Source organism: Rhincodon typus, chromosome 8 (assembly GCF_021869965.1).
Source record: "Rhincodon typus isolate 14 chromosome 8, sRhiTyp1.1, whole genome shotgun sequence".
NCBI lineage: Eukaryota > Metazoa > Chordata > Chondrichthyes > Orectolobiformes > Rhincodontidae > Rhincodon > Rhincodon typus.
In genome coordinates, this window is record NC_063339.1 from 1,905,839 (window position 1) to 1,919,616 (window position 13,778).

Sequence of the window (13,778 nt, forward strand, 5' to 3'; positions counted from 1 at the left end):
TTTTGAATGAACGACCTTTCAGTTTAGTTTGAAATTGGTTCACCATTTGATGTCAGATAACATATTTTCTTTTGAAAGGTGAAATTTCAGCACGAAGTGTACCCTCAGACAGGTTATGATGAAGATTCAAGTTCAACAGAGCATCCCATTTCACGACAAGTCTTCATCGTTCAAGATCTCGAGATCAGAGACCGTCTTGCCACATCCCAGATGAACAAATTCCTCTACTTGTATTCGAGCAAAGAGTTCCCAAGAAAGGCTCATTCTAATATGGTGAGGTCCAGTTTTGGAAGGAGGAAAGTGAATTAAAAAACTAGTGGGGTGAGGTGTCCTTCGAATGCTTCAGCAGCTCATCTACCTAAACCACTTGGTGTTGGTTGGAAGTGTTATAAATGGAGCTCAAGGAATGGGTGCACTGAATATTGTCTCTGTCAGAGTTGTTTAAAGCAGTTAATCCTTGGAGTGTGTACAGTGCAGATTCACCAGAATAATAGCAGGGCTGTTTTCAAAGACTAGACTTTTATTCCATGAGTTTAAAAGTTAAGTCTGATCCAACTGAAGTGTTAAAAGAATTTGTGGGTGGAGCAGATTCGATGGGCCAAATTTTCTCTTCATTTTTGTTCACGTGATTAGATAATGAAAAGCCACCTGCCTGTATACATATTTTTGATCAACCTGTTCAGATGTGTTACGATATACCTCTTGAAAAGGTGGCCCAATGATAGGGGCAAGAAACTTTTCTCAACAAAGCCTGCAGTTGAAGTCTGAAGTGCTCTCTGTCAAAATGGTGAGGGTCAGTTGAAAATCTCAAAACTGAGATTGTAGATGTTTGTTTGGCGAGGGTTACACAGCCAAAGCGGGTCAGTGGAACTGAGATACAGATCAGTCATTGCCTCATTGAATGACAGAAGAGGTTCAAGGGCTCGTGTGACCTTTACTTGTTCCTACGTTCCACTGGTTGCATGGCTTGCTATTTTTGCTTATTTTGGGATGAAATTGGGTTTGATATCAGACCTGCATTCTGTTTGCTATTTGCAGCCAAGACAACAATTGTGTTCTTTCTTTATTATTTGTGGGATGTGGTCATTGCTGGCTAGCCAGCATTTAGTGTGGTTAGAATTGACCTCATTGTTACCCGAGTAGCAGGCAGTAAACCCCATGAGGTGAGAGCCGGAGCAGAGTAGATTCTGACACCCTTCAGTCACTCATGGATGAATAATATAACTGTGACTGAGGTTGCAGAAATATCTAACAATGTGGAACATATTCCAGCTTTAACCGGGGCTTTGATGGGAGAGTCAGTGCCTGAAGGAACTGTACTCCCCAATCAGGTTTTCAAAAAACAATAATTGCACTCCATAAGTGATCAGTGGAGCTCCAGAACACACACAGTGACACACAGAATAAAAGGGAATCCATTCAGTTCCTCAAACCTACTATGCTCTATAATGAGATCAACTCCATTTAATCAGCTTTTCTCCTTATCCTTTGAAACTTTTAACGTAGAAATATAGAGAACAGCAGCAGGAATAGGCCATTCAGTTCCTCAAGCCTACTTCTCCATTGAGTATGATCATTGAGCTCAATACCCTAATTACCCTTCCCCACATCCTTTGATCCCTTTAGCCACAAAAACTATCTCTAATTCCTTCCTGAGAACACACAATGCTTTGGCCTCAGCCACTTTCTGTGGTAGTGGATTCCACAGATTCACCACTTGCAGAATGAAAAAATTTCTCCTCATCTTAGTCCTAAAACGTTTATTCATTATCCTTAAATTATAATCCCTGGTTCTGGACTCCCCTTCCTGCATCTAACTCGTCTCGTCCTGTTAGAATCCTGTCAGTTTCTATGGAATCTCTCCTCATTCTTCTAAACTCCAGTGAATACAATCTCAACCGACTCAATCTCTCTTCATATGTCAGTCCTGCCATCCCAGGAATCATAGAAACACAGTTTTGAAAGCTCCAAATGACCCATAGCATCCACAGTCTTTTGAAAGAGTGCATTCTTGATTTGTGCTACCCTTTGTGTGGAAACGTTGACCGAAAGAAGTATGAACATGTGGACTGCAGCAGTTCAAGAAGGCAGCTCACCACTTTTCTCGAGAGCAACATGGGATGGGCAATAAAATGCTGGCCAGCCACTGACTCCCAGATTCCATGAGGTGAATAAAGAAAACAATAGCACAGCCCACCATGTCTGTGCTTACCATCATGCCATTCTAAATTAATCCAACACGCCTGCACATGATCTATTATCCTCTTTTCACTGCCTATTCATGTGTCAGTCTAAATGCCTCTTAAATGTTGCTATCATATCTGCTTCTACTACCTCTGCTGGCACCGGATTCCAGGCACCTAACACCCTTTGTGTAAAAAAAAACTTATCTTGTACATTTTAAAATTTGCCCCCTCTCACCTTAAACCTAGCCCCCCCACCTAGTATTTGACATTTCCCACCCTGGAAAAAAGACTCTGACTACCTACCTAATCCATGCCTCTTATAATTTTATATACTTCTATAAGAAATTCCTTCTTGGTATGTGAATATCACTGATATGGCCAGGATTTGTTGCCTATCCTTAATCCTGAGCCAGTGTGGGGAGCAGCCTAGAATTGAGTACTTGCTCAGACATTTCAGAATCAGCTGCATTGTTGTGGAACTGGAGTCATATGTAGGCCAGACCAGTAAGGACAGCAGATTTCTTTCCCTTAGGCATGTTAGTGAACAGTTGAATTTTTATGGCAATCTGTTAGTTTATGATCACAATGAATTCTAGATTGATTAATTAATTGAATTTAAATTCCTTCAGCTGCCATGATGGTATTTGAACTCCTGCCATGATGGTATTTGAACTCCTGTCTCTGAAGCAGTGGTCCTGTTTCAATCCCTTTTGTAACTTTGAGTACTTTAATTAGAACATCTTTAAGTCTTCTACACTGATGGAATATAAGCTATGAGGTTGTAGACTTGCTCGCCAAGCCGGTGTGTTTGATTACAGACATTTTGTCACCCTGCTAGGTAACATCGTCAGTGCGCCTCTGGTGAAGCATCAGTGTTCTGTCCCATTTGTTATTTATATGCTTCAGTTTGCTGGGGTGGTTGGCATCACTTCTGCTTCTGTTTTTCAAACCTGACATACAAACCACTGAAAGGCAGAACTGGAAGTGATACCAACCACCCCAGCAAACCGAAGCATATAAATAACAAATAGGACAGTACACCGACTCTTCACTGGAGGCGCACTGACGGTGTTACCTAGCAGCGTGACAAAACATCGGCGACCAAACCCACCAGCTCGGTGAGCAAGTCTACAACCTCATCCACAACCCAAGCTACAAATCTTCTCAAAAACTTTGAGTATAAGCCATGTTTATGCGCATCGTATTGCCTTTGTAATACAAAGCGTGACAGTAACCTTTCAATATCTCTTCTTCAGCTAACTATTAAGGCATTACACGTGAGACCAGATTCCACTCAGATGCCTCGTGAGTGCTGTTTACGCATCACACTAATGCCCCTTCGACTAAACATCGATCAGGTTAGTAAAAAGGGAGGGGAGAGATGCCCATGCCCTAATCCTATTCTTTCCACCAGCCCATGTAGGAGTTCATTCTGAGCTAATCTATGAGGAAGGTTTTTCCTGAACCAATGTAAAGCCCTTGGGTTCACCAGCTTGGCCCTGTATAGTCAGTCTATGTACAACAGTTGTGTGTAGGATGATGGATAGGGATGTGTGCCAGCTCTTGCTCACTATGCTAACAGACTTAGCACACTTTTGATCCTCCTGATTTTTGTTTTGTAAGCTCTTTCTGATAGATTTTCGGTTTCCCTCTGTCCACATTTAGGATGCATTATTTTTCTTGAAGGACTATTTTACCAGCCTGGCTGCCGAGGTAGAGCTGTTAATTCCTCCAGATCCTGTACAAGAGGGTGAGTATCAATATCTGGCGGTCGGATTAAAGACAGAGTTCCTAAACACAGCTGTCAGGAATGAAAATGGTTGGAGGAGAGGAAAGAAATGTCAAATGTCCTAAAGCTACTTTAAACTTAATGAAGTGGTTTGAATGTATTTGCCATTGTAATACAGGATATACAGCAGGTAATCTATGCACAGTAAGGTCCCATTAAAATCTTTCACTGAATCCCCCTCCCCAACTCTCATTTGATCCTCACCCTGCTCTCAAGGGCTTGCTTGCGGCCTTCAATCTCCTAACTGAGGCCTAGCCCCATCCATTCTGTTCCATGTTCAGTTTCAGGGTCTTATACCATTCTTTGGAACTCATCCTAATTTTAATTCAGTTTCTTAAAATTTTATCTTGCTAGGACCTCTTAGATCGTTGTACAAATAGAGTTGTTTGTTAATGTCCTTTAGGAAAAGGGATCTACTGTACTTACCCAGCCTAGGACCATAATTGACTGTGGTCCCTGCACAAATGTGGTTAACTGCCCTCTTGAGTGACCAAGGAAAACAACAAGCTGTGTCAATGGGGAATGAGTATTGAATGCTGACCTTACCATTGCTGCCAATATCCTGAAAATGTTTTTTTTAAAAGGATTCTGTGTGAGGCTGAGCCCTATATTTGAGAGAGAATTTTTTTTTAAGCTGAACACAGTCAGAAAACGATAAGTCCCTGTCAATGCTGTTTGGGTTGAACGTGGGGCAAAAGTTGGTGAAGCAGAGGTTGATGGTGGTAAGAAATCTTCCTCTTCTGATTGCTGAGTATTGGATAGAAAAAGAAGCAAAATAAAAAGCAATTGGTGGGAACAGATCTGTATCCATATTTTCTTGGCTGCTTGTCATGTTTATTCCCCATGAAGTTTAGGGACATTATTTGAGATTCACTTACTTGAGATATAGGAAAGCAGCTTGTGTTACCATTACTGCATGAATTACATTTTCTGTATCTCTTGTCCCCAGTGAGAAAAACTCCTGGAACAGACATCAGCAGTAGCCTTTCCAAAAATGGAACCAGTGCTACAGACCATGGACCCATTATTACTGTACCAGGTCACAGCAAACACAGGCTGGATCCTTTGACTGCTGCGAGCAGAGTGCCAGTCAGTGAGCCAGAGGGTGTCTCAGTGCCATTCGGGGACCAGCCAATCTTCTTCCGGTAAGCCTCGCAACGGGGTGGTGTCAAGCATTTCTGATACTCTTATTATTTGAGTACTAAGCTGTAAGAAAAACCAAGCCAAGCAATAGAACATAGAACTGTACAGGCCCTTTTGGCCTACCATGTCTGTGCCAACCATGATGCCATGCCAAAATAATCCTATCTGAGTGCCTCTTAAACATTGCTATCGTCTGTGCTTCTACCACCTCCTTTGGCGGCACGTTCCAGGCATCTACCACCGTCTATATTAAAAAAAAAAACTTACCTCACACAATCCTTGCAGCTTAAACCCATGTCCCCTATTATTTGACATTTCCACCCTAGGAGAAAGACTCCGACCATCCATCCTATCCATGCCTGTCATAATTTTATATATTTCTATCAGGTCGCCCCTCAGTCTCTGACGCTCTAGCAAAAACAATCCATGTTTGTCTAACCTCTCCTTATAGCTAATATACTCCAATCCAGGCAACGTCCTGGTAAACAGCTTTTGCACCCTCCCCAAAGCCTCCACATCCTTCCTATAATAGTGTGATGACCAGAACTGTGCACACTACTCCAAATGTGGCCTAACTTAAGTCTCATACAGCTGTAACATGACTTGCCAACTTTTATACTTAGTGCTCCAACTAATGAAGGCAAGTATGCTGTATGCCTTATTTATCACCTTATCCTGTCTTGTTGCCACTTTTAGGGAGCTATTAACTTAAATTCCAAGATTCCTCTGTATATCAATGCTTCCAAGGATCCTATAATTTTACTGTATGTTTTACTCTTGAATTTAACCTGCTAAAATGTATCATCTCACACTTGTCTGGATTAAACTTCATCTGCTGTTTCTTCACCCAACTTTCTAAGTGGTCCATATCCTGCTGTATCCTTTGATAACCATCCTCACTATCTACAACTCCAAATTTTGTCATCTGCAGACTTATTAATCAGACCACCGACATTTTCATCCAAATCATTTATATATACATTACAAACAGCAGAGGTCCCAGTACTGATCCTTGTTGAACACCACTGGACACAGACCTCCAGTCAGAAACAGCACCCCTCCACCACTATCCTTTGTCTTCTATGACCAAGTGAATTTTGTATCTAACCTGCCAAATCACCATGGATCTGATATGATGTAATCTTCTGGATCAGCCGACCGTGAGGGACTATGTCAAATGCTTTAATAAAGTCCATGTAGACTACATCCCTTTTGACATCCCTATCCTCATCAGTCATCATTGATACTTCCTCAAAAAATTAAAACAAGTCTGTGAGACGAGACTTCCCTCACATGAAGCCACGCTGACTATCCTTAATAAGTCCATTCTTCTCCAAAGGCAAGTAAATCCTGTCCCTAAGAATCTTATTTCTAAGTTCTATCCTCTGGCCTTGCTGTATTAGCCCTCTGAGATGTCCTCTTTTAGTACAACTGTGACATTCTCCTTAATCAATAATGCAACTCCCTGCAACTCTTCTACATCCCTCTCTCTCTTGCCTGAAACATCTAAACCCTGGAACCTTGAACTGCCAGTCCTGCCCTTCTCTCAGCTAAGTTTCTGTAATAGTTGTAATATCATTGTCCTATGTACTAATCCAGATTCTAAGTTCATTTGCCTTACCTGTTGTATTCTTTGTATTAACATAAATACATTTCAGTCCTGCTGTGTTCATTAACTTGGCTCTGCCTGCTCATTTCTAGAGAAGGAGAATTATGAAGCAGAGACCTTATGTTAGACTGGTATAGAATCTTACTTAGAGGCTACACCTTGTATACTGTGAATAATTCTGGCCAGTATATTACAAAAATTATATTGAGGCACTGGATACAAGAAATAATTCACAAGGCTAACTAATGGAAGGCAGAGAGTTTGAATAAGGGGGTCATTTTCAGGATGAGATTTGTGCTTGGGCCACAGTTATTTACAATATATATAATGATTTTGATGAGGAACATTAACGTACTATTGCCAGGTTTGCAGATGACAGAAACAAAGGTGAGAAGGCAGATATTGAGGGTAACAGAGTGCGTTTGCAGAAGATTTAGACAGGTTAAGGTGAGTGAGCAAAAACTTGGGAGGATTAAATATAATATGGGGAAATGCAAGGTAATGCAGTTTGGCAGGAAGAATGGAGGAGCTGATATTCTTTAAGTAGAGATAGACTTCAGAAAGCTCAGCACAGAGGGATTTGGGAGTCCTCTTCCATGAATTACAAAAAGCTAGCATCCGAGTTCATTGGGTAACAGCGAAGGCAAATGGAATGTTGAACATAGAACATTACAGCGCAGTACAGGCCCTTCTGCCCTCGATGTTGCACTGACCTGTGAAACCAATCTTTATTGACCTTTATTTCAAAGGGTATAGAGTATAAAAATAGGGAAGTCTTGCTAGAACTATACAAGGCACTAGTCAGACCACAGCTGGAATACTGTCAAAAGTTTGTGTCCCTTATCGAAGGAAAGATATAATAGCATTAGAGGCAGTCCAGAGAAGGTTCACTAAGTTGATCCCAGGTATAGAGGATTTGTCTAATGAAGAATGGTTGAGTAGATTAGGCCTGTACTTATTGAGGCTCGGAAAAATGGGGGTGACCTTATTGAAAGATAAAAGACCATATTGAAGATTCTTAGGGGATTTGACAGGTTCGGTGCTGAGAGGTTGTTTTCCCCTTGTGGAAGTATCTGGGACCAGAGAACATAATTCTGAAGTAAAGGGTTGCACTTTAAGACAAAGATGAGAATTTCTTCCCACGGAGAGTAGCGAATTTGTTGAATCCTTTACCACAACAGCTGTCAAGGATGGATCATTTAAATATATTCACGGCTGAGAAAGATAGATCCTTAATCATGAAGGGAATCGAGAGCTATGTGAAAAAGACAGGAAAGTAGAGTTGAGGATTTCACATCAGCCATGAGCTCATTGAATCTTGGAGTAGACTCACTCGTCCTAATCGTCTACGTCTGCTCCTTCACCTTATAGTCTTTTGCTTGGGCTCTTTAGAGAAGGACAGTCTAAGGGTGACCTGCTGGTGGTCTTCAGCAGAGCCGTTCTGGTTGTGTGCTTGTCTTTCAATTAAACAACCCTGTGGAGAGATACATTTTAGTCATCATAGTAAATTGTTTGCGTGCTTGTGTGTGTGAACGTTAATTAGTAAGCATACGCATTCAGAGCAGGAGTAGGCTATTCCGCTCCTTGAACCCACTCTGCCATTCAATAAATAGTGGCTGACCTAATTGTAACTTCAAAATAACATTTACACCTATCCCTGATAACCTTTCACTTCTTTGCTTAACAAGAATCTATCGAACTCGGCCTTACAAATATTCAAGGACTCTGCTTCCACCACCTTTTGAGAAGAGCGTTCCAAGAGACTTTTTCCTCATCTCTATGAAATGGGCAAACCCTGAATAATGGCCTCTAATTCTAGTTTCCCCCAAAGAGGAAACTTCCTCTCTATATTTACCTTGTCAAGACTCGTCAGGATTTCAAATGTTTCAACCAAATCAACCCTTACTCTTCTTAACTGAAATTGAGCATGTGGCTTGGCCGTCTGTTTTCAAAAGGCCTCAACTGTATTTGCTGACAGTGAATTCCATTTTCATTCCAGGGAATTTCGCTTCACGTCAGAGGTGCCAATCCGACTGGATTATCATGGCAAGCACATGTCCATGGATCAAGTAAGTTGAGAGAATTTGGGATTAATGTTTAGTTTGTGCTATGTTTGTATGGTAGAATTCATTTGTTGAACAAATATGGAACAATTGTAGTTCAGTCTCATCTATTATATTTGAGATTATTCGGTGTTTCTAATTTGTATTACTCAGTGGGGAAGTACATCTACAGTTGAAGATCTGATGTCACCACCATGGTAGCTCCAGGTGAAGACAACTCCTCCCCCTCTGCTCCCAAAAGCAAATAGAGACCACATGCCTTTCCAGCCGTTATCCGTCCTTTTAGGTGTCAATAGTGCAAAAGATGGGCGACACGGTGGCTCAGTTGGTTAGCACTACTGCCTCACAGCGCCAGGGACCCAGGTTCGATTCCAGCCTTGGGCGACTGTCTGTGTAGAGTTTGCACGTTCTGCCGTATTTGTGTGGGTTTCCTCCTATTGTCCAAAGATGTGCATATAGAATTGCCCATAGTGTTCAGCAATGTGCAGGCTAGGTGTGTTAGCCATAGGAAATGCAAGGTTACAAGGAAAAGGGTAGGGGAGCGGATCTGGGTGGAATGCTCTTCGGAGGGTCAGTGTGGGCTTGATGGGCCGAAAGGCCAGCTCCCCTACTATAGGGATTCTGTGTCATACTTTCGAAAGTTATGGGGAGAAAACAGGAGATTTACACTGGATAATGATGCTAGTTAATGAGCTAGTGTAGGCCAAATGACCATCTCCTCTGCTATAACACTTCTGTGATGTAGATCAACCTTTGTTTCATTGAATGAGAGAGCAGGCTTGAGGGGGTAAACAGTATTCAGTATAACACCTTCCCTGATCTCGGGATATTGCAAAGCCAGTGAAATATCTTTCAAAAATATATGGTGTTCTAGTCTGGGAAATGTGGTTGTCAATTTGCACACAGCAAGCTCCACCACAAATTACAGTGAGATAAATAACCAGATGATATGTTTTTACTGATGTTTGTTGAGGAATAGATATTGACTGGGGAGAACCCTCTTGCTTGTCTTTTGAGATGCTGAAGTTTATATCAGGGGAGGCGATGGCCTAGTGGTATTATCGTTGGACTGTTAATCCGGAGACCTAGATAACGTTCTAGGGAACCTGGGTTCAAATCCTGCCACAGCAGATGGTGGAATTTGAATTCAATAAATATCTGGAATTAAGAACCTAATGGCAACTGTGAATCCATTGTCAATTGTCAGAAAAACCAATCTGGTTCACCAATGCCCTTACCTGGTCTCGCCTACATGTGATTCAAGACCCAATATGGTTGACTCTTAACTGCCCTTTGGGCAATTAGGGATGGGCAATAAATGCTGCCTAGCCAGCGACACCCTCATCCCATGAATGAATAAAGAAAAAAAATCCACCTGAGGAAGTAGAGTGCACCTAGTTTCATTTAGTGCATGGCACCTCCAGTGATACAGCATCTCAGTACTGGGATGAATATCACCTGAGTTTCCAGGCTAAAGACTTTGAAATGGGGCTTAAATTCACAACTTTCAATCCCGTTAGGATGCAACCTGCTGAGCTGATTAAACAAGTGAACAGTTGCACATGGGAAAGAGTGAGTTAGAGCAAGGACGTAGAATCACAGAATGGTTAGAGCACAGAAGGAGTCCATCGTATCCCTGCAGGGTCTCTAAGAGAGTACGCTGCCTTGTCTTTTCCCTATAGGCCTGGAAAATATTCAGATAATTATCAAATCCTCTTTTGAAACCTAAGATTAAATCTTCCTCAATCACAGTCGGGCAGTGTATTCCAGATCCTAACCACTTGCTGCATGAAAAGAAAATTTCCTCATGTTAGCACTGCTGCCGCACAGCGCCAGGGACCCAGGTTCAATACCACCCTTGCTGGCACATTCTCCCCGTGTCTGCGTGGGTTTCCTCCGGGTGCTCCGGTTTCCTCCCACCATCCAAAGATGTACAGGCTAGGATTCGCCATGCTAAATTGCCCATAATTGTTCAGGAATGTGTAGGTTAGGTGGATTTTAGGGGGATGGGTCTGGATGGGATGCTCTGAGGGTAAGTGTGGACTTGTTGGGCTGAAGGGCCTGTTTCCACACTAGGGATTCTATGAAATGTCTTCTCAGCCTTCTCTTTAAGGAGAACATTTCCAGCTTTTTCATTCTGTCTATTTAACTGAAGCTACTTGTCCCTGGAACCATGCTTGTTAATTGTTGTACATACTTGCTAATGCCTTCACATCCTTCCTGAAATGTGATGCTCAGAATTGTACATAATACTCCAGTCAAGGCTGAATCTGTATTGTAAGGGTTCACTATAATTTGGTGCCTTTATCCAGTCTTCCTCTGTCTATCCAGCCCAGGATCCCGTTTTGACTTATTAACCACAGTCACAATCTACCCTGCCACCTTGAACAATTTGTACATATAGACCTCAGGTCTCTCCCCGCCCCCCCCCCCCCCCCCCCCCCCCCCACCAACATTTGGATCTGTGTTCTTTATTGTATTACCCCTCCTCATTGTTCTACCAAAATGAATCAATCTAACCCTGAATTCGCTATTTGTTTAGTTTAATTTTCTGATCAGTATAAAGCTGGAAGCAGATATCTTGTACATCATGCCCTGATCATTGAAGCAGATGAATGTGAACTTTAGCTGTAGTCACTGGAGAAAACTCATTCCTGGTCAAGGACTTACGAAAATGTTCTTTTGGGTTCAATGCAGCCTGATCACGAAGTCCACAAAGCTCTTATCTCCATATTTCTATCTTACAGGGTACCTTAGCAGGGATCCTAATTGGACTGGCTCAACTGAACTGCTCAGAGTTGAAGTTGAAAAGGTTGTGTTACAGACATGGGTAAGAGTGCAGAGTGTCCGAATAATATCACTCCATCTAATACTGCCCTCACCATTCTGAATGAATCTTACAGTGCCGAGATGTACCTCTTGGCTAGGATCAGAAGGATACCCTCTGACTTCCTTTTTTTGTGGGGTTGAAGGGAGTGTCACCTCATTGCCGAGTGGAGGAGATGGTAGTGACTGCTTATGGGGACCTTTCAGAATCTAATTTGCTTCTTGGAGGCTTTTGCACTGTGGTATTCAGTCGTCTATGCAGTGGTGGAAATCGTGGGGTCAAGAAGCCACATCATCACCTTTTAGGTCGACCAATGTAGTTGCAGTCTCCGTCAACTGTCTTCAGCCTCGAAGTTTGGTCTGCTAATCTCTGTGATTCCCAACTCAAACTTCCAACTGGGGTCTGGGCATTCCCAGTTCCTTCCTTTTCCTATCAGGGCTAGAATTCAACTCCCACCCAGTCAAACCCATCATTGAACCTGGAACAAGAACAAAAACAAAGTTGCTGGAAAAGCTCAGCAGGTCTGGCAGCATCTGTGGAGGAGAAAACACAGTTAATGTTTCGGGTCCGGTGACCCTTCCTCAGAACTGATGGTGGCTGGGAAAACGTCAGTTTATATGCAGAAAATAGGGAGGTGGGTGGGGTAGGGAGGAAACGATAGGATAGAGCCCAAAGAGAGAGAAAGACAGTTGGACAGACAAAGGAGTTGCTAATGATCAGGCTGGGAGGGTGAATAGTTGTTAATGGGGACTGTTAGTGACTAACAACAGGGGTGTGTAATGGCAGGCTATGTGATAACAAGGCCTGGCGTTTGGGGTGGGGTCTGGGACATGGGAGAGTTTAGGCCCTAAAATTATTGAACTCAATATTGAGTCCGTAGGGTTGTAGGGTCCCCAAGCGGAAAATGTTGTTCCTCCAGCTTGCGCTGGGCTTCACTGGAACACTATAGCAAGCCGGAGACAGAGATGTTGGCCAGTGAGCAGGGTGGGGCATTGAAGTGGCAGGCAACGGGTAGTTCAGGATCTTTTTTGCGAGCAGAACGTAGATGTTCTGTGAAGCAGTCGCCAAGTCTACGCTTCATTTCCCCAATGTAGAGGAGACCATATTGTGAGCAGCGAATGCAGCAGACTAGATTCTTGGAAGTGCAGGTGAAGTGTTGCTTCACCTGGAAGGTATGTTTGGGCCCTTGGATACTGGGGAGGGTGGAAGTAAATGGGCAGGTATTACACCTTCGCTGGTTACAGGAGAAGGTGCTGTAGGGCTGTGGGAAGGTGTTGGGGGTGAAGGAAGTGTGGACCAGGGTGTCCCGGAGGGAATGGTCCCTGCAGAAGGCAGACAAGGGAGGGGAGGGGAATATATGTCTGGTGGTGGCATCTTGCTGGAGGTGGCGGAAATGGCATCTGATGATCTTCTGGATGTGGATGCTGGTGGGATGGTAGGTGAGGATAAGGGGTACCCTATCGCTGTTGCAGGAGGGAAGAGAACATAGAACATAGAACATTACAGCGCAGTACAGGCCCTTCGGCCCTCGATGTTGCGCCGACCTGTGAAACCAATCTGAAGCCCATCTAACCTAAACTGTTCCATTATCATCCATATGTTTATCCAATGACCATTTAAATGCCCTTAAAGTGGGCGAGTCTACTATTTTTGCAGGCAGGGCATTCCACGCCCTTACTATTCTCTCAGTAAAGAACCTACCTCTGACATCTGTCCTATATCTATCACCCCTCAATTTAAAGCTATGTCCCCTCGTGCTAGCCATCACCATCCGAGGAAAAAGGCTTCCACTGTCCACCCTATCTAATCCTCTGATCATCTTGTATGTCTCTATCAAGTCACCTCTTAACCTTCTTCTCTCTAACGAAAACAGCCTCAAGACCCTTAGCCTTTCCTCATAAGACCTTCCCTCCATACCAGGCAACATCCTGGTAAATCTCCTCTGCACCCTTTCCAATGCTTCCACGTCCTTCCTATAATGCGGTGACCAGAACTGTACGCAATACTCCAAGTGCGGCCGCACCAGAGTTTTGTACAGCTGCAACATGACCTCATGGCGCTGAAACTCAATCCCTCTACCAATAAAACCTAACATACTGTACGCCTTCTTAACGACGCTATCAACCTGGGTGGCAACTTTCAGTGATCTATGCACATGGAC

The 13,778-nt window shown here is 43.1% G+C and overlaps 1 protein-coding gene across 8 annotated transcripts in view; it reads left to right on the forward strand.

Moving 5' to 3' along the window:
• The window catches only part of LOC109922496 (autophagy-related protein 2 homolog B), a 97,678-nt gene extending 85,520 nt beyond the window's left edge, over positions 1–12,158 (forward strand). For all 8 annotated transcript variants that reach the window (XM_048600055.1, XM_048600053.1, XM_048600057.1 and 5 more), the window contains 6 exons: positions 79–273; positions 3,443–3,544; positions 3,852–3,936; positions 4,925–5,120; positions 8,727–8,796; positions 11,538–12,158. In XM_048600055.1, coding sequence (XP_048456012.1) covers positions 79–273; positions 3,443–3,544; positions 3,852–3,936; positions 4,925–5,120; positions 8,727–8,796; positions 11,538–11,624 — 735 coding nt within the window. In that variant the 3' untranslated portion in view covers positions 11,625–12,158. The remainder of the gene's footprint in view (positions 1–78; positions 274–3,442; positions 3,545–3,851; positions 3,937–4,924; positions 5,121–8,726; positions 8,797–11,537) is intronic.
• The last annotated feature ends 1,620 nt before the right edge of the window (positions 12,159–13,778 follow it).